We start from the raw sequence: 23,214 nt of genomic DNA on the forward strand, positions 1-23,214 counted from the left end.
TTTCAAACGTAATTGTGTTCGTGTTGTGAATGAATGAATGAATGAATGTGTGCATACCACATTACCATCATACACCATTTATATATTCGCGAATCGTTTTGAAATCAAAATTGGTTGTTCTGTTTTTTTTTTTGGAACCAAACAAAACATCTCATACATCCAAATGCCCTGATGATGATGATGATGATAATGGTGGTGGCTTGCCGTTTTCTTTTTTTTTCTCAATTTCATTTTCTATTACATTGGATTTCACCATCATTTTCAAAGCAAAATTAATTGAATCACATCACTTTGTTGAACCAAATACCACCACCATATGTTTTATATATTCAATGGACAGTCAGTCAATTTATTGCCACAAATTGCCGCCAATTCCGTTGATGATGTTGATATCCGGCCAATTTTATGGCATTCCATTTAGCCGTTGTTGTTGTTGGTGAATTCAAAAGTTTCTTGCTTTCATTTTCAGTTTCAGTTTCAATTTTCTTTTCATTCTGATTTAAATTTTATGTAAATTTTTTTTTCTTTGTTGCTCCAATATTGTTCATTGTGAAAGAAAATAACCGAAAACAAAAAAAAAGACACAGATGTGATTTCAAAAAAAAAAAAAAAAAAATTTTGCTCTCAAAACTACAGAGAGAGATCATTTTTCAGATTCAAATTTTTTTCACATAAACCACTTGGTTATATATCATTCGGTGATGATGATGTAACAATCATTCTGGATTTTGTTGTTGTTGTTCATTGAGAAACAAGAGAAAAAAATCTGAATGAAGAAAAAAAAATAATCCCGATTATTATAAACCAACAGGCAAACACTCATACACACACACACACACACACAAAATCATCCAAACTTGATTGAAAATTGTTTTTCTTTCCAATCATAACTTGAATATTTTTCTCTTCAATGTTTGCCATCATCATCATCATCATCAATAATTTCCAATGAATGGAAAAAAAAGAATCGGGTTTTCCAAAAAATTTTTTTTTCTTTAATTCTTGGCTCCGTGATGAAAAAAAAGTACATAGAATTTCTTTGAAAAACATGATTAATTAACAATAACACAAATGGTGTTTGTTTGCTAAAGAAAAAAAAACAAAACAGAATTACAAATAAAGAACAAAAAAAATTTTTTTCAATCTTACAAAACAATCAATTAACAATAAATCTTTAAATATTCTGTATCGCCGTCGTCGAAATTTTTTTCGATGTTGCTGATTATCAAAGAAAAAAAATTCTTTATTCTTCGGTTCCATTATCGATGATTTTGTTTCTCATTGTATCATACAAATCAATTCGGCCATTGAACTGTCCTGAAAAAATGAATCCATATTATCCATTGTTTGTAATGGAATCTGTGTATCAATCGGTAATAATTCGGTGGTTAGATTCATTCCTATTATATTTTATAGAATGGGGAAAAAAATTTTTTGTTAAAAATTTTCAAGCAAAAAAAAAAAAAAAAAAAAAATACAACTGTCTTACCACGTGATTCACGACACCGTTCACAGGCACATGGTATACCATTTTTTGATGTTGCAATACGATGTTGTTGTTGTTGTTCTACCATCATCATTGATGATTTATTCACATCGATATCGTCATCATCAAGATCATCACCGGCAATCAATGACCATTGATATAGCTCATCAGATGTTATATTATTATTATCCGGTACTTTATCCTGATCCAAATACATTGCTTGGATATAATTTTTTAATTTTTGTTGATATTGTTGAGGTTGTTGTTGTTCAGATTTTTTTCCATTCTCACCATTATGATGATGATCTACATTCAATTTATTTAGCTGTTTTTCCGAACGATTATGTGATAAACGGTTCCAGAAACTTTTTCCACCACCACCACTACCAACATTATTTTGACCACCTACCATTACTATATTGCTTTTATCGGATAAAATCATTTTATTATTATTATTTTTCATTTTATTCATTTGTTTCGTTGTTGATGATGAATAGATAACATTCGAATCGTTTATATTTGAAAATCGATTTGGATCACGTATCGTATAATAAATATGATCATCATCAAATTGTTTTTGTTGCTGCTTTGACTGTTGTTGTTGTTGTTGTTGGCTATAATGATTTTTTAATGGTTCAGATAATTGATGATGTAATTGCTGCTGTTGTTGAGCTGATTTTGTATCAATCAATGATAATTGCCTCTGCAAACGTCTACTTAGATGATCAATTTTTTGATAGGATAATTCTGTTGTTGTTGCTGTCGATGATGATTGTTGTTGTTGTTGTTGTGGTTGTTGCGTTTGTGTTTGTAATAATCCATTCTGTATCAATTCTTCAACATCAGTTTGTGTACGTTTATCTGAATAGAAAATTGTATTCAATGATTGTTGCTGTTGATCAATACTATTCGTATAATAATTATTAAAACCATGGCCATCAATAATTTCAATTTGATGATTTTTCATATCATTATTATTATCATTTAAATTCAACATTGAAATTTTCTGATTATTAAGAAATGCATTTGGTGGTGTTATAACACGTGATAAATGTTCATAACGTTCATCTTCAAGTAAATGATTTGCATCCAGATAATATAATGTATTACTAGTAGCTTGATGTTGTGATCTTTGTTGTTGATATGGTTGATCAGACCAACTTGAATCGCTTGTTGTTGTTGTTGTTGGACAACATTTGGAACAACGACATAATAGACGACATGGATTTGTTGTTGTCGTTGTTGTTTTTTCTTTAACATTTTCATTGACAAAAAAATCACGACGAATTTTTTGTTGCTGCTGATCATGATTTTGATTGATCGATTGTTGTATTTGATTCGCATTATCATTTTGTTTAATCATTGATGATGATGGTGATTCAAATTGTTGTTCAACGATTATCGATTGTTGTTGCTGTTGTTGTTCTGATAATTTCAATTCTTTTTTAGGCTGCAATTGTTCTTGTTGTTGTTGTTGTTGCTGTTGCTGCCGTAATTGACGGAAATATTCTTGAAAAAGTTCCGGATATTGACTTACATAATAACGATAAAGATTAAATTGTCGCTGTAATAATGTTTCTTGATCATGATTTATGTCCAATTCATGATCATATTGATGTTGTAATGATGATGATGTTGATACCTCTGGATCATTGTCCGTAATTGTCGATGCCATAAACACTGTATTATTCAATGATTCAGTGATATTTGAATCATTTTCATATTTTTGTTGTTGTAATTGATAATTATTCGATATTTGCTGTGGATCTGTTTCTGGTCGTAATGATGATGATGATGATGGTCTATTCGGTTCAATAATATCATTCGAATCCGATTGGCAGGAAACTTTTTTTTTCTGCAGTGATAAATTTGATTTTCGAAATGTTTTCGATGATTGCTGCTGCTGCTGCTGTTTACGATGATGATTTTGTAACTGATGCTGCATTTGTTGCTGTTGTTGTTGTTGTTGTTGATTATAATGAGCATTTGCCAATTGATGATGGTTTAGAATCTGTGGTGGGAAAAAAAAATTTAAAATCAAAATGAATAGAAAAAAAATTCAATGGAAAATTTCTTCTTTCAGAATCACATTCGCCAACCAAGTAACTAAAGAACCAGCAGACCATAATAATGACATATTTGATTGCCATTGAATTATGGGTTATGATGATGATTATATTTCATTCGAATTCATTTTATTCAATGTAAATTTTATTTTATTTTTTTTCAAAAACGAAAAAACACAATCAGCAATGTGAAAATTTTACAAATTGAGGATCATTTTATCATCATTTTTTTTATTGGTCTGATTTATGAATTGGATGAATGGATGGAAAAGTTTTCGGCAATTATCGAATGAAAAAGCGAGAAAATTGCCATTTATTTATATACTATAGTATATGAAGATACACAATTGTTTATCATTTATTTTTGGCTCGTCACTAATTCTCGAATATTCTCGTTTGTCAATCATTTTGTCTATATTTCGATTTTTCGAGTGTTTTCCATCATCGATAATGGCAAGATCAGCGACTGAAACTATCGATATTAATTTATTTCAAGATGATTTCAAAAACATCGATCAAAAATTTCTACAATCAGTTGTTTCGATTTGCGGTCTTTATACTTACGAAGACAAAAAACAATTTTTATTGATGACCGATGAAGCTACATATGGATATGGTAAACAAATATGCTCATGGTTATCGTTAAAACATGATATGAGCAAACCCCAACGGATATCACTTTTAAATGATATGAAAATCTTTCAAGTAGATTATGGTCGTGATTTTGTTGCCATTCTAACTAAGGATGGACAAGTATTCTTAGCCAGCGATGTTGATTCTATGTGGAAAACAAAGAGAACATTACGATTGATCTCCACTAATAATGATCGTTTCAAGATGATTGCTTGTGGATACTTCCATTTATTAATGTTACGAGAAGATGGTCATGTTTTCGCTATGGGTTCTAATTTTCGTGGTCAAATAACTGGTAATGAAATATCATCATATGAAAGTATGATCCAGATTGAAAACCAAGAAAATGTAGAGCTCATAGCTTGTGGAGCGGGTCATAGTTTTTCAATAACTAATAAAAGAGAAATTTATGCTTGGGGCGATAATGATTTTGGTCAATTAGGTTTTGGTGAAAGAAAAAAACGAAACACCCCATGTCTTGTTGCATTTCAAAATGATGATTCAACACAAATCAAAGATATTGTGGCTGGTTACGGAAATTCATTATTTTTATTCGAAAATGGTCAGCTTTGGGGATGTGGTTATAATTATAATGGTGAACTTGGTTTTGATAATTATAATTATCGATCAAAGTTGACAAAAATACCGATTGAAAATGTACAACAAATTAAAAGTTCAAAATTCCATTTCTTTTCAATGGCATATGATGGATCATCTTATTATGTATGGGGAGAAACCAAATATGACAAATGGTCATCACCTAAAAAATTGGATTATCATCTGACATCATTTGCTTCTGCATCGACAATGATTCTATCCACACCAATCACATTTGGTCTCACATCAACAATCCATCTATTCGGATCACATGATTCAATATCGTACCAATTAAAATTAATCACTCAATTATTCGATAATCAAGATAATTATGATGTGAAATTCATAATTGACAAAAAATGTATTAAGGCGATTAAATGCTGTCTCAAATCTGCTTCGGAATATTTTGGTCGAATGTTTTCCGGTAATTGGATTGAAAATGACCAAGTAATCATCAACGATTATTCATATGAAACATATTATGCATATCTACGCATGTTACATTTTGGTACAATTCATATTAATCATCAGAACATTATCGAACTTGTTGATCTTGCAAACTGTTATGGTGATGAAAAATTAATGAAATATTGTAAAACATTCATACGAAATGATTTGGACGATCAAACTATGTCTACATATCTTTCATTAATCAACAAATATGAAATCAAGGAATTGTATGAAAAACTTGCTCATCTGTACAAAAATCCCCAACAATCTTCAACAAAACGAAGAAAATTTTTTTAAACTTTCATTGCTTTTACCATCAAAAATCATTCATTCGATAATAATTCCAGTGTAAAAAAATTAAATTAAAAATTTTCTTTATCATTTTTCTTTTCTGTATTTTGATCAATAAATAAATCAAATTCTTAATCAAAACAATTCAAATGACTTAGTTTTATTTTCGCTTTACCAATACCATCCATTTGGATAACAATGAAAAAAAACAATCAATTTTCATAATCAAATTCATCATCAATTGGTCATCGATAATGATAATCAACATAACACGCCGCTTTTCTTCAAATCGCTCCTGAACAGTCGTCATTTGAAATATTTTTGCAAAATTTTGAACAATTATTCCTATCACCACAAAATACAATAATCTCAAATGAACTTGATACCTCGAGTCTCTAGAGGTCAAAGGACAAAAAATTGTCAGTCCTTACAGCGAAGAGGTATACAAAAATTGGCATTTTTTTCAAAAAAAAAACTATTCCATTTTTCTCTCTTTTTCTGAGGTTTTGATAAAAATCAAAGTGGTGCAAAATGGTTTCCCAACATAAAAACCACCAAAAAATCGAAAAAGATGGCTGTTCCGTTTCCTTAACAGTCGTATATTAACATTATGAATTTCTATGTAAGAAATAGCTATGCGTTATACATGTGATGTCCTAAAATGGACATCGATTTTATTCTTTTTGAATTGGCCAGGAAACGAAGAATTGGACTGGCAAAAACCAGCGTGGAAAAAACGTGGCCATGTGTCACAGACTTATTTTCAGGGCCCGAAAAAAACTTTGGACTTGTCCACCACTTTCGATCAAGGACGGTGGTAAATATGAGTAGCAAAACAATCACCGAACACATGGTCTATGTGACAAGTGGCGTGGTCAAACCGATTGGCAGTTGGATAGTTGGAAAAATCATATAAAAGTCCATGTCACACAAGCAATCATCAAATCATCACTTCGGATCATTTTTGCTGGCTGGCCGTTTTATTTTTCCAACACCAGTATTTTCATTTTTACAATATTAAATTTTCTCATATTTTTAAATCTGTGCTGTGTGAATACGCATGTGTTAACTTCGTCCACTAAGAACACTATTCATATGCTCACGTCACGCAATTGTTGATCATTTCTTTTCTGCTGTCACTAATTCTCGCCTATTTTCGTTTGTCAATATTGTGTCTATGTGTTTTTGATCATCGATAATGGCAAGATCACCCAATGAAAATATCGATATTGAATTATTCCAAAAGGATTTCCAATACATCGATCAAGAATTTCTCCAATCCGTCATTTCGATTTTCAGCTTTACCTTCAATCTCGCAAAACAATTTTTATTGATGACCCAAAAAGCAACATATGCATATGGTGAAAATATATGCTCGTGGTTATCATTGGAACATAATATGGCCGAGCCACAACGGATATCACTTTTAAATGATGTGAAAATTGTTCAAGTAGATAATGGATGTAATTTTGTTGCCATTCTAACTGATGATGGACAAGTATTCCTAGCCAGCTTAGTTGAATCTAAATGGGAAACGAATGAAACATTACGATTGATTTCCAACCATAATGATCGTTTCAAGATGATTGCTTGTGGAGTGACGCATTTGTTATTGCTACGACAAGATGGTCATGTTTTCGCTATGGGTAAAAATGAATTTGGTCAATTAACTGGCAATGAAAAATCATCATATGAAAGTATGATCCACATTGATAACCTAGAAAATGTCAAGTTCATAGATTGTGGACAGTATCATAGTTTATCATTAACTAATAAAGGCAAAATTTATTCCTGGGGTGACGATAATTGTGGTCAACTAGGTCTTGGTTATGAATCAGACGGAAAAACCCCATGTCTTGTAAATGTTGATTCGATCGATAGCCGTGTCAAAGATATTGTGGCTGGCGACAATCATTCATTAGTTTTATTCGAAAATGGTCAGCTTTGGGGATGTGGTTCTAATTATCAAGGTGAACTTGGTTTTGATAATTATAATAATCGATCAAAGTTGACAAAAATACCGATTGAAAATGTACAACAAATTAAAAGTTCAAAATTCCATTTCTTTTCAATGGCATATGATGGATCATCTTATTATGTATGGGGAGAAACCAAATATGGCATCTGGTCGTCACCTAAAAGATTGGATGATCATCCGACGTCATTTGTATCTGCATCGGCAATGATTTTTTCATCACCACTAACATTTGGTCTCACATCAACAATCTATGTATTCGGATCACATGATTCAATATCGTACCAATCCAAATCAATCCTCCAACTATTCGATAATCAAGATAGTTATGATGTGGAATTTTTAATTGACCAGAAACCTATTAAGGCATGCAAATGTTATCTCAAATCTGTATCGGAATATTATTGTCGAATGTTTTCCGGTAATTGGAGTGAAAATGACCAAGTAATCATCAACGATTATTCATATGATACATACTATGCATATCTACGTATGTTACATACTTGTGAAATTCACATTAATCCTCAAAACATAGCCGAACTTGTTGATTTGGCCAATTGTTATGGTGATGAAATGTTGATGAAACATTGTAAAACATTCATATGGAATAATCTGAATGAACAAACTATACCAACATATCGTACATTAATTAACAAATACGAAATTAAGGAATTGGACTATAAACTCAGAAATATGATAAAATCAACGGCTGAAAAAATCGATATTGATTTATTTCATGGCTATTTAGTATACATTGATCGAGAATTTTTCCAATCAGTTGTTTCGATTTTCAGCTTTTTTCCTTTATTTCATGAAATTGAATTTTTATTTATGATCGAAGGAGCTACATATGCATATGGTAAAATAATATGCTCATGGTTATCGTTGGAACATGATATGAGGAAACCACAACGGATATCTTGTCTTGATGATATGAAAATTGTTCAAGTAGATTCTGGCTGGAATTTTGTTGCCATTCTAACTGATGATGGACAAGTATTCCTAGCCAGCAATGGTTTTAATTGGAAGACGAAAGATACATTACAATTGATTTCCAACGATAATGATCGTTTCAAAATGATTGCTTGTGGATGTGAGCATTTATTAATGCTGCGACAAGATGGCCATGTTTTTGCTATTGGATCTAATATGTGTTCTACATTATCGGGTAATAGAAAATCATCATATGAAAGTATGATCCACATTGATGGACTAGAAAATGTGGAACACATAGCTTGTGGAGATTATCATAATTTATCAGTAACGAATAAAGGAGAGATTTATTCCTGGGGCCTTAATATTTTCGGTCAATTAGGTCTTGGTGATGAAAAAATACGAAACACCCCATGTCTTATTCCATTTCCAAATGATTTGATCAATATCCGAATCAAGGATGTTTTAGCTGTCCGCAGACATTCATTATTTTTATTCGAAAATGGTCAGCTTTGGGGTTGTGGTCCTAATGGCTATTGTCAGCTTGATCTTTTTAATGGAAAGATACAATCAAAGTTGACAAAAATACCGATTGAAAATGTACAACAAATTGCATGTTCAAAATTCTTCAGATATTCATTTGCATATGATGGATCATCGTATTATGCTTTGGACGAAAAGATATATGTTGGACTATGGGCATCACCTAGAAAATTGGATGATTCGCATTCATCATTTGCTTCTGCATCATTTCAAGTATTGAATTCACCACACACATTCGGTTTAACATCAACAATCCATGAATTCGAATCACATGATCTAATATCATACATGATGATTATGATGTGGAATTTCTAATTGTACGAATCAATCCTCCAATTATTCGATAATCAAGATAATTATGATGTGGAATTTCTAATTGACAAAAAACGTATTAAGGCATGCAAATGTTATCTCAAATATGTATCGGAATATTATCGACGAATGTTTTCCGGTAATTGGATTAAAAAGGATCAAGTACCCATCGAGAATTATTCATATGAAACATATTATGCATATGTAAATATGTTACATACTGGTGAAATTCATATTAATCATCAAAACATAACCGAACTTGTTGATTTGGCCAATTGTTATGGTGATGAACGGTTGATGAAACATTGTAAAACATTCATACAGAATAATCTAAATAAACAAACTATGCCCACATTGCTTCCATTAATCAACAAATACGAAATGAATGAATTGTATGCCAAACTTGCTCATATTAGCATTTAAAAAGTATTTCGCCATAATCGTCGACAATCTTAAACAAAACGAAGAAAATTTTTTGTAAACTTTCTTGACTAGTTTTTTCATTGTTTTAAAAAAAAATTAAAATTAAAAATTTACTTTATCATTTTTCTTTTCAATTTTGATCAATAATAAAAAATTTCAATATACAAAAATTGGCATTTTTTTCCAAAAAAAAACTATTTCATTTTTCTCTCTTTTTCTGAAGTTTTGATAAAAATCAAAGTGATACAAAATGGTTTTCCAACATAAAAACCACCAAAAAAAATCGACCAATGGGGCTGTTCCGTTTCCTGATCACGCCATATATTAACATTATGAATTTCTATGTAAGAAATAGCTATAGCTATTTAATTCTTTTTCCTCTTGCTGAATTGACAGGAAAGCAAAGAATTGGACTGACAAAAACGTGGCCATTTATTTTCAGGGACCGGAAAAATTTTCCAGTCGTCCACCACTTTCGATCAAGGACAATGATAAAGTGATTTTTGCTAATATGCACCTTCTAGGACTGGCATATGAGTAGCAAAACAATCATTCAAACACATGGTCTACGTGACAAATGGTGTGATCAAACTGAATGGCAGTTGGACGGTCCGAAAAATCATATAAAATTCCATGCCACACAAGCAATCATCAAGTCATCACCACAAACATTTTGTTTTTTTTTATTTTTCCAACACCTGTATTTTCATTTTTACAATATTAAATTTTCTCATATTTTTAAATCTGTGTTGTGTGTGAATACGCATGTGTTAACTTCGTCAACCAAGAACGCTATACATATACAATACATGACGTCACGCAATTGTTGATCATTTCTTTTCTGCCGGCACTAATTATCGCATTTTTCGTTTGTCAATATATCGAGTGTTTTTCATCATCGATAATGGCGAGATCACAGACTGATATTATCGATATTGAGTTATTTCAAGATGATTTCAAAAACATCGATCAAAAATTTCTTCAATCAGTTGTTTCAATTTTTAGCTTTTTTACTTTCAAATGGTCCTTTAAAAAACAATTTTTATTGATGACCGAAAATGCTACATATGCATATGGTGATGAAATATGCTCATGGTTATCGTTGAAACATGATTTGACCAAACCACAACGGATATCTTGTCTTGATGATATGAAAATTGTTCAAGTAGATTCTGGCCATGATTTTGTTGCCATTCTAACTGATGATGGACAAGTATTCATAGCCAGCGATGTTGATTCTAATTGGAAAACAAAGAGAACATTACGATTGATTTCCAACGATAATGATCGTTTCAAGATGATTGCTTGTGGATGGTTGCATTTATTATTGCTCAAACAAGATGGTCATGTTTTTGCTATGGGTGATAATAATTGGGGTCAAATAACTGGTAATGAAATATCATCATATGAAATCATGATCCACATTGATAACCTAGAAAATGTCAAGTTCATAGCTTGTGGAAAGCACCATAGTTTTTCAATAACAAATAAAGGAGAAATTTATTCCTGGGGCCTTAATTATTGGCATCAATTAGGTCTTGATGATGATGAAAACCGAAACGTCTCATGTCTTGTTGCATATCCTAATGCTTATTCAACCCGCATCAAAGATATTATGACTGGCAACTATCATTCATTATTTTTATTCGAAAATGGTCAGCTTTGGGGATGTGGATCTAATAGCCTTGGTGAACTTGGTCTTGGTAATTATATTAAACGATCAACGTTGGCAAAAATACCAATTAAAAATGTCAAACAAATTACATGTTCAAGAGACCATTCATTTTCATTGGCATATGATGGATCATCGTACTATGCATGGGGCAGAACCAAATATGGCATATGGTCATCACCTAAAAAATTGAATGATTCGCATTCATCATTTGTAGCTGCATCAGTTCATGTATTGGATTCACCAATCACATTTGGCCTCACATCAATGATCCGTGAATTCGGTTCACGTGATCAAATATCGTACAAATCAATCATCCAATTATTCGATAATCAACATAGTTATGATGTGGAATTTATATTTGACAAAAAACGTATTAAGGCGAGTAAATGTTATCTCCAATCTGTATCGGAATATTATCGTCTAATGTTTTCGGGTAATTGGATTGAAAATGGCGAAGTACCCATCAAGAATTATTCGTATGATACATACTATGCATATCTACGTATGTTACATACGGGTAATATTTATATTAATCGTCAAAACATAACCGAACTTGTTGATCTGGCCTATTGTTATGGTGATATAAAATTAATTGAATATTGTCAAACATTCATACGGAGTGATCTAAATGAACAAACTATGACCACATATCTTTTATTAATCACCAAATACGAAATGAATGAATTAGACGGTAAACTGAGAAACAAGATATTAGCAAAATCACCGACTGAAAATATAATCGATATTGATTTATTTCAAAACGATTTCAAAAAGATTGATCAAGAATTTCTCCAATCAGTTGTATCAATTTTCAGCTTTACCTTCGATGACAAAAAACAATTTTTATTGATGACCAAAGATGCTACATATGCATATGGTAAACAAATATGCTCATGGTTATCGTTGGAACATGATATGAGCAAACCACAACGGATATCTTGTCTTGATGATATGAAAATCATTCAAGTAGATTCTGGCTGGAATTTTGTTGCCATTCTAACTGATGATGGTCGAGTGTATCTGGCAAGCAATAATTTTTATTGGAATAATACTCTCCCATTAACCTACAGCTCAGATTACTATATTATTAAAACTAATTGGAAAACGAATGAAACATTACGATTGATTTCCAACGATAATGACCGTTTCAAGATGATTGCTTGTGGATGGTTGCATTTATTATTATTACGACAAGATGGTCATGTTTTCGCTATGGGTGATAATAGTTATGGTCAAATAACTGGTAATGAAAAATCATCATTTGAAAGTATGATCCACATTGATAACCTAGAAAATGTCGAGCTCATAGTTTGTGGACGGTTTCATAGTTTATCAATAACCAATAATGGTGAGATTTATTCCTGGGGTGATAATACTTGTGGTCAATTGGGTCTTGGTGATGGAAAAAATCGAAAAACCCCATGTCTTGTTGCATTTCCTAATGCTGATTTGATCAATATCCGAATCAAAGATATTGTGGCTGGCATGTATCATTCATTATTTTTATTCGAAAATGGTCAGCTTTGGGGATGTGGTTCTAATAAATATGGTGAACTTGGTCTTGGTGGTCATTTTAAACGATCAAAGTTGACAAAAATACCGATTGAAAATGTCAAACAAATTGCATGTTCAAGAAACCATTCATTTTCATTGGCACATGATGGATCATCGTATTATGCATGGGGCGATACCAAATATGGCATATGGTCACCTAAAAAATTGGATGGTCATCCGACATCATTTGCTTCTGCATCAGTTCATGTATTGGATTCACCAATCACATTTGGCCTCACATCAATCCATGTATTCGGATCACATGATTCGATATCGTACAAATCAATCCTCAAATTATTCGATAATCAAGATAGTTATGATGTGAAATTTATAATTGACAAAAAAGATATCAAGGCATGCAAATATTATCTAAAATCTGTATCGGAATATTATCGTCGAATGTTTTCCTGTAATTGGATTGAAAATGGCAAAGTACCCATCAAGAATTATTCATATGAAACATACTATGCATATCTACGTATGTTACATACGGGTAATATTTATATTAATCGTCAAAACATTACCGAACTTGTTGATCTGGCCAATTGTTATTGTGATATAAAATTAATTGAATATTGTCAAACATTCATACGGAGTGATCTAAATGAACAAACTATGACCACATATCTTTCATTAATTTACATACACGAAATGAAGAAATTGTATGACAAACTTGTTCATCTTGCCAAAAATTGCCAACAATATTCAACAAAACAATGAAAATTTTTTGAAATTTTATAGCCGATGCATTTTAATTATTTTCAAATGTTTTCATTAATAATAATATGATGGACGATCAATAATCAATTCAAAGTTTTTGTTGTATTCATTTCGCACATTTTAATCATATTTTATACATTCATTCGATTTAAACTGTTCGATTTAGTTTTTCATTTCGTAAATGTGTCAACATCAATAATGATCATGGTATATCATCATTTTTTAAATTTTAATTCTATTAATCAATTATAATTTTGACGATAAACAAGATCCAAATTCTGTTCTCTGAATCAAGTATAAAATGAAATTTTACTATTTTTTCATGCGAACAAAAAAAAAATCAATCCATTTTTCACTATAGTTAACGAGCGAGAGATTCTTTAACATTGTTTAAATTCCTTTCAATTGATCATATGGTTTTGTTCATTCTGTTGAAATTAATTGAAAATCGAATGAAATCACCGACCAATCAAGACCATGGATGAAAAAAAACCAGAAAAAACGAAATTCACAATCGACAAAACTAAGACTTTCACGAAGAAAAAAAAATCCTATCGATCCAATAGCATAAATCACATTCAGACAGTCAAAATGAATGAATGAACAAACCATTTTGGCTAATAATAAATTTTGATAGAAGAGAAATGATAAAATAAAATGGTTGAGTAGGTCTTCTTCTTCTTTTTATTTTTTTTCTAATTGAAAAAATATGGCCATATGGATTTCTTTTTTTTTATTTTACTTTTCTTGAATAACAACCAGTAAAAAAAAAATAATAACTCAATCGATCGATTGTAAGAATTTTTTTTGTTGCAGCATCTGTTTACCCTGTTGTTGTTGTTGTCGTCGTCGTTTCAATAATTCATTCAATAGCTAGTGAAAATGAAAAAAAAATGATTTATCATTATTGTTGTTGTTGTTGTTGTTGTTGATGCCATCCAATCAATGTGTGTGTGTTTGAAGAAATTTAATCGATTTTTTTTCTTCTTCAGAAATTACTTGCCAATGACACACACACACACACAATGAATGAATGAATGAATTATTATTTTGGATCGATAATGTGTCAATTTTTTTTTATTTCTTCTGGTTATTAATTAAAATCCGATTTTTTCATTTTTTTCTTTAATAGTTCCATCATTGATTGATTGCTAATCAATGGCCACATATATATCGATGAACATAAAACATAAAACAAAAACAAAACAAAAAAGTGTCAAGAGCATCATCAAATATTTGTGTGTTTACCGCTAGGATTTTCAAATTGTTTGAACATCGATTAATATATATATCGATATTTTGTGTTTCGATATATCGATGTATTGAAACATTCTTAATACTTTTCTATCTATTTGCTTTACACTTTATCACATCAAACAAACAAATGAATCAGCAGCAGCCACCAAAAGTGAAGAAGAAAAAAAAAATCTGTCAAAAGTTTTTTGTTTTGTTTTGTTTTCATTTTCAACAATTCTTGTTTCATCACAAACATATTTTTTTTCACCCGTCCGATGGTATATCGATCCAAAAATTCTATACTTTTTTGTTTCTCTTTGGCTCTCCGAAACAAAATTTCTGATTCAATCCAAGTGTTCTCTTGCAACAACAACAACAACAACGACAACAAAGTGTTTGTTTTATGGCTCAAATTGCTGGTTCGACACAACGACAACAGCGGAAATGCAGACATATTTTTCATTTGATCCATGTGGATATTGTGTTTCAAAATGATAAACACTAGAAAATTCGTTTTTTTCCTTGTTCGATTTGGATGTTCGATACATCTCAAATACGAAACAAACATACGTCTTGAAGATTAGAAAAAAAAATGGTCAGCTGGGTTTTCGCTATTCAATGAATCAATATGGAACAGAATCGAAAATCTCTCTCTCGCTCTCTCCCCGGATGCATTCATCCAGACCGATCGAATTGATCGGATCGATTATTGGCCTATCGATACTATTAGTAATTGTAATATATAAAAAAATACTGTAAGTTCAGTGCATCTTTTTTCATTTCTTCTAAATCATAATTTATTGTACATCATCCATTTGATATTTAGATTCCATGCAAAAAAAGAGAAAAAAAACAGTTGGAATTTTTTTTGACACAAATTAAATTGTGGATAGAATTTAATTAAGCTTGAATATTATATACGACTGATGCTGGGGCTGGAAATGACAAAAAAAACGAAAAGAATTTTAATATTGAAAGAATCATTATTATCATTTATTCTTGTACTGTGTCCACCAGAAAAAAGGCCCATTCATATCTAATAATGAATAATGATATTGATGATGATAGAATGAAAAAAATTCCATTGTACGTCAATAAGTGTGGTGTGGTTTTTTTTGTTCCACATTTTTTTTATTATTATTAATCCTGATTCTCAGAACTGAATTTGAAATTTTTGCCTGCTGATGAAATATGATTCTTTTGGTGTGATCATCATAATATATTCTTGGATATAATTTGAAATAATGAATTTCAATTTTATTACACCAAAAAAAAAGAAAAATTCAAAAAGGCACGAATACAGAAAAAAAGCCACCACACACACACACATATATATCATGAATGAATGGCCCAATTGGCCCAATTAATGGAATTTTTGATGATGATGATGATATAATTATGAGAATTGAGAAAAGGAGAAAAAAAATTCCAGGAATTGTTTTCTATTCTAATTATTGGTTTGTGTTTTTGGTCCATCAATTGGAACGAACGAAATAAAAATGAAAAAAAGCATCACATGCAGCATCCACTTGGCTTTTCTTTTTTTTTTGCTTTGTTTTTGACAAACAAATTTCAATCAAACAAGCAAACAAAGAATTACCACCACCACCACCATCAGCATCATTGTTTGTTTGTTTTTCGTATGAAACAAGAGCAAAACAAAAAAAAAAATAGATTCAATTATATGACAGTCTTGATTTGACAAATGAATAGACCGAATGACAAAAACATATTGTCGTTTTTTTATCATGTTTTATATGACAGTGAAAAAAAAATGATGGTGTCATTTTTTTTTCGTCTGTCTGTTGTTTTTTTTTCTACATAGCATGGTTTTGATTAAAAAAAAAAATCAAAACAAAATCGTCTGGCTATCTCGATTTATATGGAAACAACATGAATGATAAAAAACAAAAAAATCAACAAAAAGTTCATCATCATCATCATCTATTCAATGTTTCGAATATTTTTGCTAAAGTTTTTTTTTCTTTGGTTCAAATAAAAGTTTTTTTTTTATTATCGTTACAGAATACAGAATGTACACAAGCACACACACACACACGGAATCGATAATCGGTTTTTTATTACTTTTACTGTTAGTTTCATATTGATAAAGATTTTTTTTTTTTTTTGCTCTATAGATTTTGATTGATCGAGTTGTCAACATATGGTTGTATATATATTATTTATTATTATTATTGGTGATGGCGGTATACATGTGCGATTTTAGTGTGTATCTATGTGTGTTTGTTGAACAATATGATTATTGATCATTCATTCGTTTTTTTTTGTTCATAGCCAAGTAATTTTTTTTTTCATTTCCTGATGAACAAAATTAATACTTGCTATCGCATAGGGTCCAAATTTTTTTTTTTTTTTTTTTTTTTATTCGTAATGGACATGTTCAACACAAATACACACAAACACACACACTAAAAGTAAATATTAGCCAATGATATCAGGTCATCATTATTTTTTTTTCTTTCTCAGTTCACCCATCAAATTTACACTATCAAATCATTTTTCATCCACACACACACCCACGCACTTGAGCGCCTTATTTATATGAATGAATGAATGAATGGATGAACAATTTTCAAAATCGAAAATTTTTGTAATTTGACAGGAGATTGTTTTTTTTCTGTTCATAAAAAAAAACAGTAAAGCTCATCAAATAAACACGGCCAAATATCCACCATGAACAATAAAAAAACAAAAAAAAAATTCTGGGGCTTAACTCAGTGAAAAATTGGCCTTTTTGTTTGATTGCTACTGAAAAGAAAATTGGTCGAAATCATCATTTTTATTGCAGCACTGTTATTATTATCAATGTAGCAGAAAGAAGAAGAGAAAATCCATCAAGAAACATCCATTCACCAACCAACCAACCAACCACCCACCCACCCACACATATTACATATCTATAGAGAGAGAGAGAAAGAAATAGCAACGAGAAAACAATGAAGAAAAAAAAAGTGAAAATGAAAATTTCAACAATGATGATGATGATCATCATCATCATAATCATAATGGGAACGAACGAACAAAAAAAAAGAATTTTTTTTTTTGCCAAATTCATGCTTATGTAATCAACAAAAATTTTCATTTTTTTTCATATTCTCTCTGTAAGCCCATCATCATCATCATCACGGTACATGGTACAGTGAAGAAGAAAAAAAAATTTCTTTTGAATTTCGGCGTTTTGTACATTTTTTTTCACAGTTTTTTTTTGCTGAATTATCATCGTCATCATCATCAGTTTTTTTTTTTTTTTTTTGCTATTCACGATCATTATCGATGTGCTTTTTCAACACATGACACACACGGGTGTTGAAATATTCAAATATGGATTTTGTATGTATGAGTGTGTGTGTGTGTGTGGGTAGTTTTTTCGTCTTTTAGATTGATTTGGTTATTATCATTCTATGGATGGATTTTTGGAATTCAAGAATCCAATGGATAAACGAATGTAATATGATATGAACTGGACTTTTGGAAATTTTTTATCTTTTTTTCTGTTTGTTTGTCCGTTTTTTTTTGCATCAAAGAATTGACGAATGAATGAATGAATGAATGTGGCTAAAAATAAACTTGGAAAAAAAATTCCGGCGAATCAAACAACAACAACAACAACAACAATGTTCCACATTTGGATCGCTGCAGTTGTGTTTTGTGTGCGTCAATTTAATTTACATAATGTAGAAACCAATTTTTTTTCCTGTTCATAATTGCAATGATAAAAACAAAATGATGGAATTACGAAGAAAAGTTGATGGAGAATTTTTTTTTCAGAAACTTTTCTTGGATTTATGAATGTGGAAATGATTAGTGTGTGTGTGTGTGTGTGTGATGGAAAATCCTAACATCACGTCGCATTTTATTTGCTGTCAGCAAAAAAAAAGTAAAACGTCAGATTCACTTAAAAATGAATTTTGAATTTTTGAAATTTTTTTTCCCATTTTAAAAACTTCCGGTTACCAAATCATAAAGAAACATGATGAATGGAAAGCCAGAATAAACAGTTTCGTCCAAAATAAGTAGAATTCGTGTGTTTGTTTGTCATGCCAAAAAAAAAGAATCCTCATGAATGATGAATGAATGAATTTAACATGAAAAGAAACAAACAAACAAAAAAAAAACAGAAAAAATCGAAATAGAAATTTTATTCTACAGTGCAAACACACACACACACACACACAATGTTATTATGTTTCATTCAAATTGAATAAAATATTCTACAACACAAGAATTGTGTTTCTCATCACATCATCATTAATTTTGAATAGAAAAAAAGAGAGACAGAATGGGAAAAGAATAAAAATTCTTGATACAAAACAGTAGCATCAGTGGCAACTGAATCAAATTAAACAACAAAAATCAATCAATGATTTATCAATCGATATTGACAACGAAAAAAAATTCTATCCAATGCAGGTGGTGAAGAATTTGTTTCTTTTCCCCAATTCACATCATAAGGGAAAAGAAAAAATGAAAGAATCTTACCTGAAATATATTGGATTCCATTTTCGTGTGTGTGTGTGTGGCTGTTTGTGTTCATTATAATGCATATAAGATGATTATTAATGATGTTTTATAGTGAGAAATATATCTGCATTTGTGTGTGTGATGAAAATCTGTTTTCAATAAAAAAACACACACACACACACATACATCGATGAAAATTCAATCAATCAATATGTCACACGAGTAATTCAATGACGGTGTATACAAGATGATGTGTTGACAAACTTTGATTATGAATTCAGCATACTGAATAATTTTTGGGACTTGCAAAAAAAAAAGAACTGAAAATTCAAAATCAATTTTTTTATGTCCCAGTTGGTTGCATCACGCTATTCATTCGATTCAGACAGAAAAAACTATGAATTCACGCACACACACACACACACATAGCCAAAAATTCGTTTCAACCACCACCACCACCAACACTCAGTTAGATCCAAAAAGTGAATGAGAAATAAGATGGAAAAAAAACACCAAAACCGTCAATTAAATGTTGTCGTTTTTTTTTTTTTTTTTTTATAACCAGAAAAAAAATCTCTTTTTTTTCGGTTAAGTTGTGAAACCGTTATGAAAAACAACCATAACTGAACACACACATATAAGCGCCGGCGTCATCTTATATGATGATTGGGTATATATCGTCTGTCGACAGATATTCTCAGTCTAGAATTTTGGTGATGCGTGATGATGATGTTGATAGCAGCAGCGGCAGCATCATCATCATCATCATTTTCCATATAGAATTCTCATTCAATTTAGTCTAGAACCATTCTAGAGAGTTTGTCGAAATTGTTTGTTTGTATCGTCGACAATGCAGAAAAAAAAACACAAAACGAAACAGAACAAGAATAAATAAATAAAAGTTTGAATATACCCGAAACGGTTTTTCTTTTTTTTCTGGTTCTCTATCCATTTCCCGAATCTATTTAATGCAAACATCATCATCACCACCATCATTGTAGCAGTAGTTTTTTTTATTGAAATTACATGGATCCAACAATGGGAGAACAAAACAAAAAAAAACTAATGGAAACCATAATGATGATGATGATCATCATCATCATGATCAAAAATTGATATGATGGTAATAATGTAAACTGTTGAGCAATACTTCAAAATATGGATAAAAATGGGGATTTTTTTTCATTATTATTATTCTGGTTACAAAGAATATTCTGTGTGGTTGAATTAGATTAGAAAAAAAAGAAAGAAAGAAAGAAAGAATTTCTTTCGTCGTTTTTTTTTCTTTGCAGAATGAAAATTAATAAGATTATCATCAACATCATCATTATTCTGATCGGCCGACAGAATTTATTTATTGCTCAAATATATTTAGCATATTCTTGGATTAAATTAAATTCTTTTCCTCTCTCTCTCTTTCTTTTTTTCATTTATTTTTCTTTCTGCATTCTATTCTGATTCCTTTCATCAAATTCTAATGATTCTTTCCATCTCCATCGATTCGATTCTTTTTTTTATTTGTTACTAGGCCTAACTAGAAACCGAAAAAAAATAAAAATTTCCCTCATACACATCATTGACAATTGTCAATTTGTTGTTTGATTTGCATTCAAGAAATAGTCCCAATTTGGCGAATGGCAAATGACAGTCGTTGTTCAATACACTACTCAAATTGACAGAGAGAAATGGAGAGAGAAAGATAGAGAGAGAAAACTTTATTTTCCCTTGTTGTTTGTTATTATTGAACGTCAAACGTAATATAGATGTTTTTGGTACTCTCATTTGCCCCATTCCAATTCAATTTAATCATTTTTTTACCTTGATTTTTTTTCCCATAAAGATTTGCCTTTGAGTAACACAAATGTTTCGTTGCAGTAGTTGTTGTTGTTCAAAATTCTTGCCACCAGAATATGATTTTAATGAAATTTGCATCTGGTTCTTTTTTATTCTCTTTCGTTCTCTTTCTCTCTAGTGTTCATTTCGGTTGATTGAGTTTGCTGCTGGTTGTCAACAAGAAGAAGAAGAAGAAAAAAAAAGTTTTTCGCTCATTAATTGTATATTTTGTTTGTTTTTTTTCTGTTTTTTTTCCACATTCAATTCTCCAAAGCTTCACACACACACACACGACAATCTAGGAACTTTGAAACTGAAAATGGAGTTAAGCCAAAATTTTAGCCAAATTGACAAATAATAATTGATTCTTATTATGAATAAAAGTTTTGTCTCGTCGTTGATAGTAGTATTAGTAGTAGTAGTTATATGCAACATAAAACTTAATGAAATGATTTTGATGGATGACAAAAACATGTAAGCAGACAAATTTTAAATTCAAATTTAGGTTAATTAAGTTTTTAAAAACCATAATAATCAGTCAACTAGTAGTAATTAAAGAATATTCTTCCAGTCACAAATCATTCTATTCTTACAACAGCAGCAGAGTCCAGATAAAATAAAATGGTGGTCCAGTAACGACATTCTGGACCTTGGATTCTGTGGCCATCGAAAAATAAAAGAAAACAAATAATAAAGTTGTATACAGAATAAATATTTGAACACTAAACAAACAGTGAATCAGCAGAATATATATATATGGGCTGAACGTTTAGTTCTGTTGTTGTTGTTGTTGGTTTTACTTAATAATAATTCAATTAATTCAATCGATTGATTGGTGGTCTTTGATTTCTATAGAATGGAAAAAAAGGAAGTTTTTTTTTGTCTTGTTTGCCACCAAATAGTTTTGTCGATTTGCATGTCGATGTAAAAGAAAAGTGTTCATCGTTTCCGGATGCATCAATGACAAGAATTTTTTCCTCCCTGTCACTAGTTTGACAAATTTTCATTGACAAAAAAAATAACGGAAACCAATCACAAAGTATTGTTAGATCGGATTGGAAGAGTTTTTTTTTTGTTGCCAAATTGAAAAATTTCAATTTTAAATTGACAGACAGTCAAAAAAAAAAAATATCCATTTAGAAATGAAAATAATTCTTGATCGCCTGAAGGTTGAAAAAAAATAGAATCCATTTAATGGATGAAAATTCTTGGAACGTTTTATGTAAAATAAAAAAAAAAAAAATGTAAAGAATTTGCAATCAGAGAAAAAAAATCATCACTTACATTATTGGCCACTAGGCGGCGAAACGAGGTTCATATAGTTTTTAATTTTTAATTTTTTTTTTTTTGGTTGAATAAAATTTTGAAAAAAAACAAATGCAAACAACACACACTAACAACACACACACAAACACACACACCATTTATGGAATTCATTGATGATTGATTTTCATTACTGATTATTGTCACGAAATTCTTTTCATTGTCATTGTCATCGTTGTTGTTGTTATGGAAAGTGAAAATTTTCCATTTTCATTTGTTTTGTCTATCCATTTTTATATTTGATTGGCCGAAACCTTTTTGATGGTTGACCATTTCTTCTCTTTTTTTTGCTGTTGTTATTCTTGCTTTGTTGTTTGATCTTCAAGGTCTTGGAAATCTTTTGTCTTTTGATTAGTTGATTACTTGATTGTTGTTGTTGTTGTTGTTATTGTTGATGTGTGTGTGTGATATGTGACTTGCTGTTTTTCAATGAAAATGAACTGGTTGCCTGTTTGTTTGAGTAAAATTCACTTTTTTTTTGATTTTTCTTTAAATGGACTCAATCATCATCAAGATGATGATGATATCATGATCCTGTCACGTTCATGTAGGAAAAACAAAGAAAGCAAGTAAAAATAAAAAAATTTTGTTTGTACACATCATTTATTTAGGGGTTTTAGATGATGATGATCATAAATAATGGACGTGATTTGAATTCTATAATAATTATTAAGAAAAGAAG

The 23,214-nt window shown here is 30.5% G+C and overlaps 1 protein-coding gene across 6 annotated transcripts; it reads right to left on the reverse strand.

The window, feature by feature from the left end:
* Positions 1-972: 972 nt before the first annotated feature.
* Positions 973-22,904, reverse strand: LOC124496885 (uncharacterized). Of its 6 annotated transcripts, XR_012832361.1 has the most exons (4): positions 3,586-3,799; positions 1,490-3,497; positions 1,150-1,400; positions 973-1,085 (listed from the first exon to the last, which is right to left on the reverse strand). XR_012832361.1 is itself a non-coding variant. In XM_075733147.1 (3 exons), exons 2-3 carry the CDS (start codon positions 3,429-3,431, stop codon positions 1,279-1,281), a joined length of 2,064 nt encoding a protein of 687 aa, XP_075589262.1. In that variant the 5' UTR covers positions 3,432-3,497; positions 22,494-22,904; the 3' UTR covers positions 973-1,278. The 6 variants fall into 6 exon arrangements, 5 of the variants coding, with proteins under 5 accessions (XP_075589262.1, XP_075589261.1, XP_075589259.1 ...); XM_075733147.1 differs by lacking the exon at positions 3,586-3,799 and adding an exon at positions 22,494-22,904 and having other exon boundaries at positions 973-1,400; XM_075733146.1 differs by lacking the exon at positions 3,586-3,799 and adding an exon at positions 19,395-19,876 and having other exon boundaries at positions 973-1,400.
* Positions 22,905-23,214: the final 310 nt, after the last annotated feature.

The sequence above is a fragment of the Dermatophagoides farinae genome, chromosome 7 (genome assembly GCF_024713945.1).
Source record: "Dermatophagoides farinae isolate YC_2012a chromosome 7, ASM2471394v1, whole genome shotgun sequence".
In the NCBI taxonomy this organism is placed as follows: Eukaryota; Metazoa; Arthropoda; class Arachnida; order Sarcoptiformes; family Pyroglyphidae; genus Dermatophagoides; species Dermatophagoides farinae.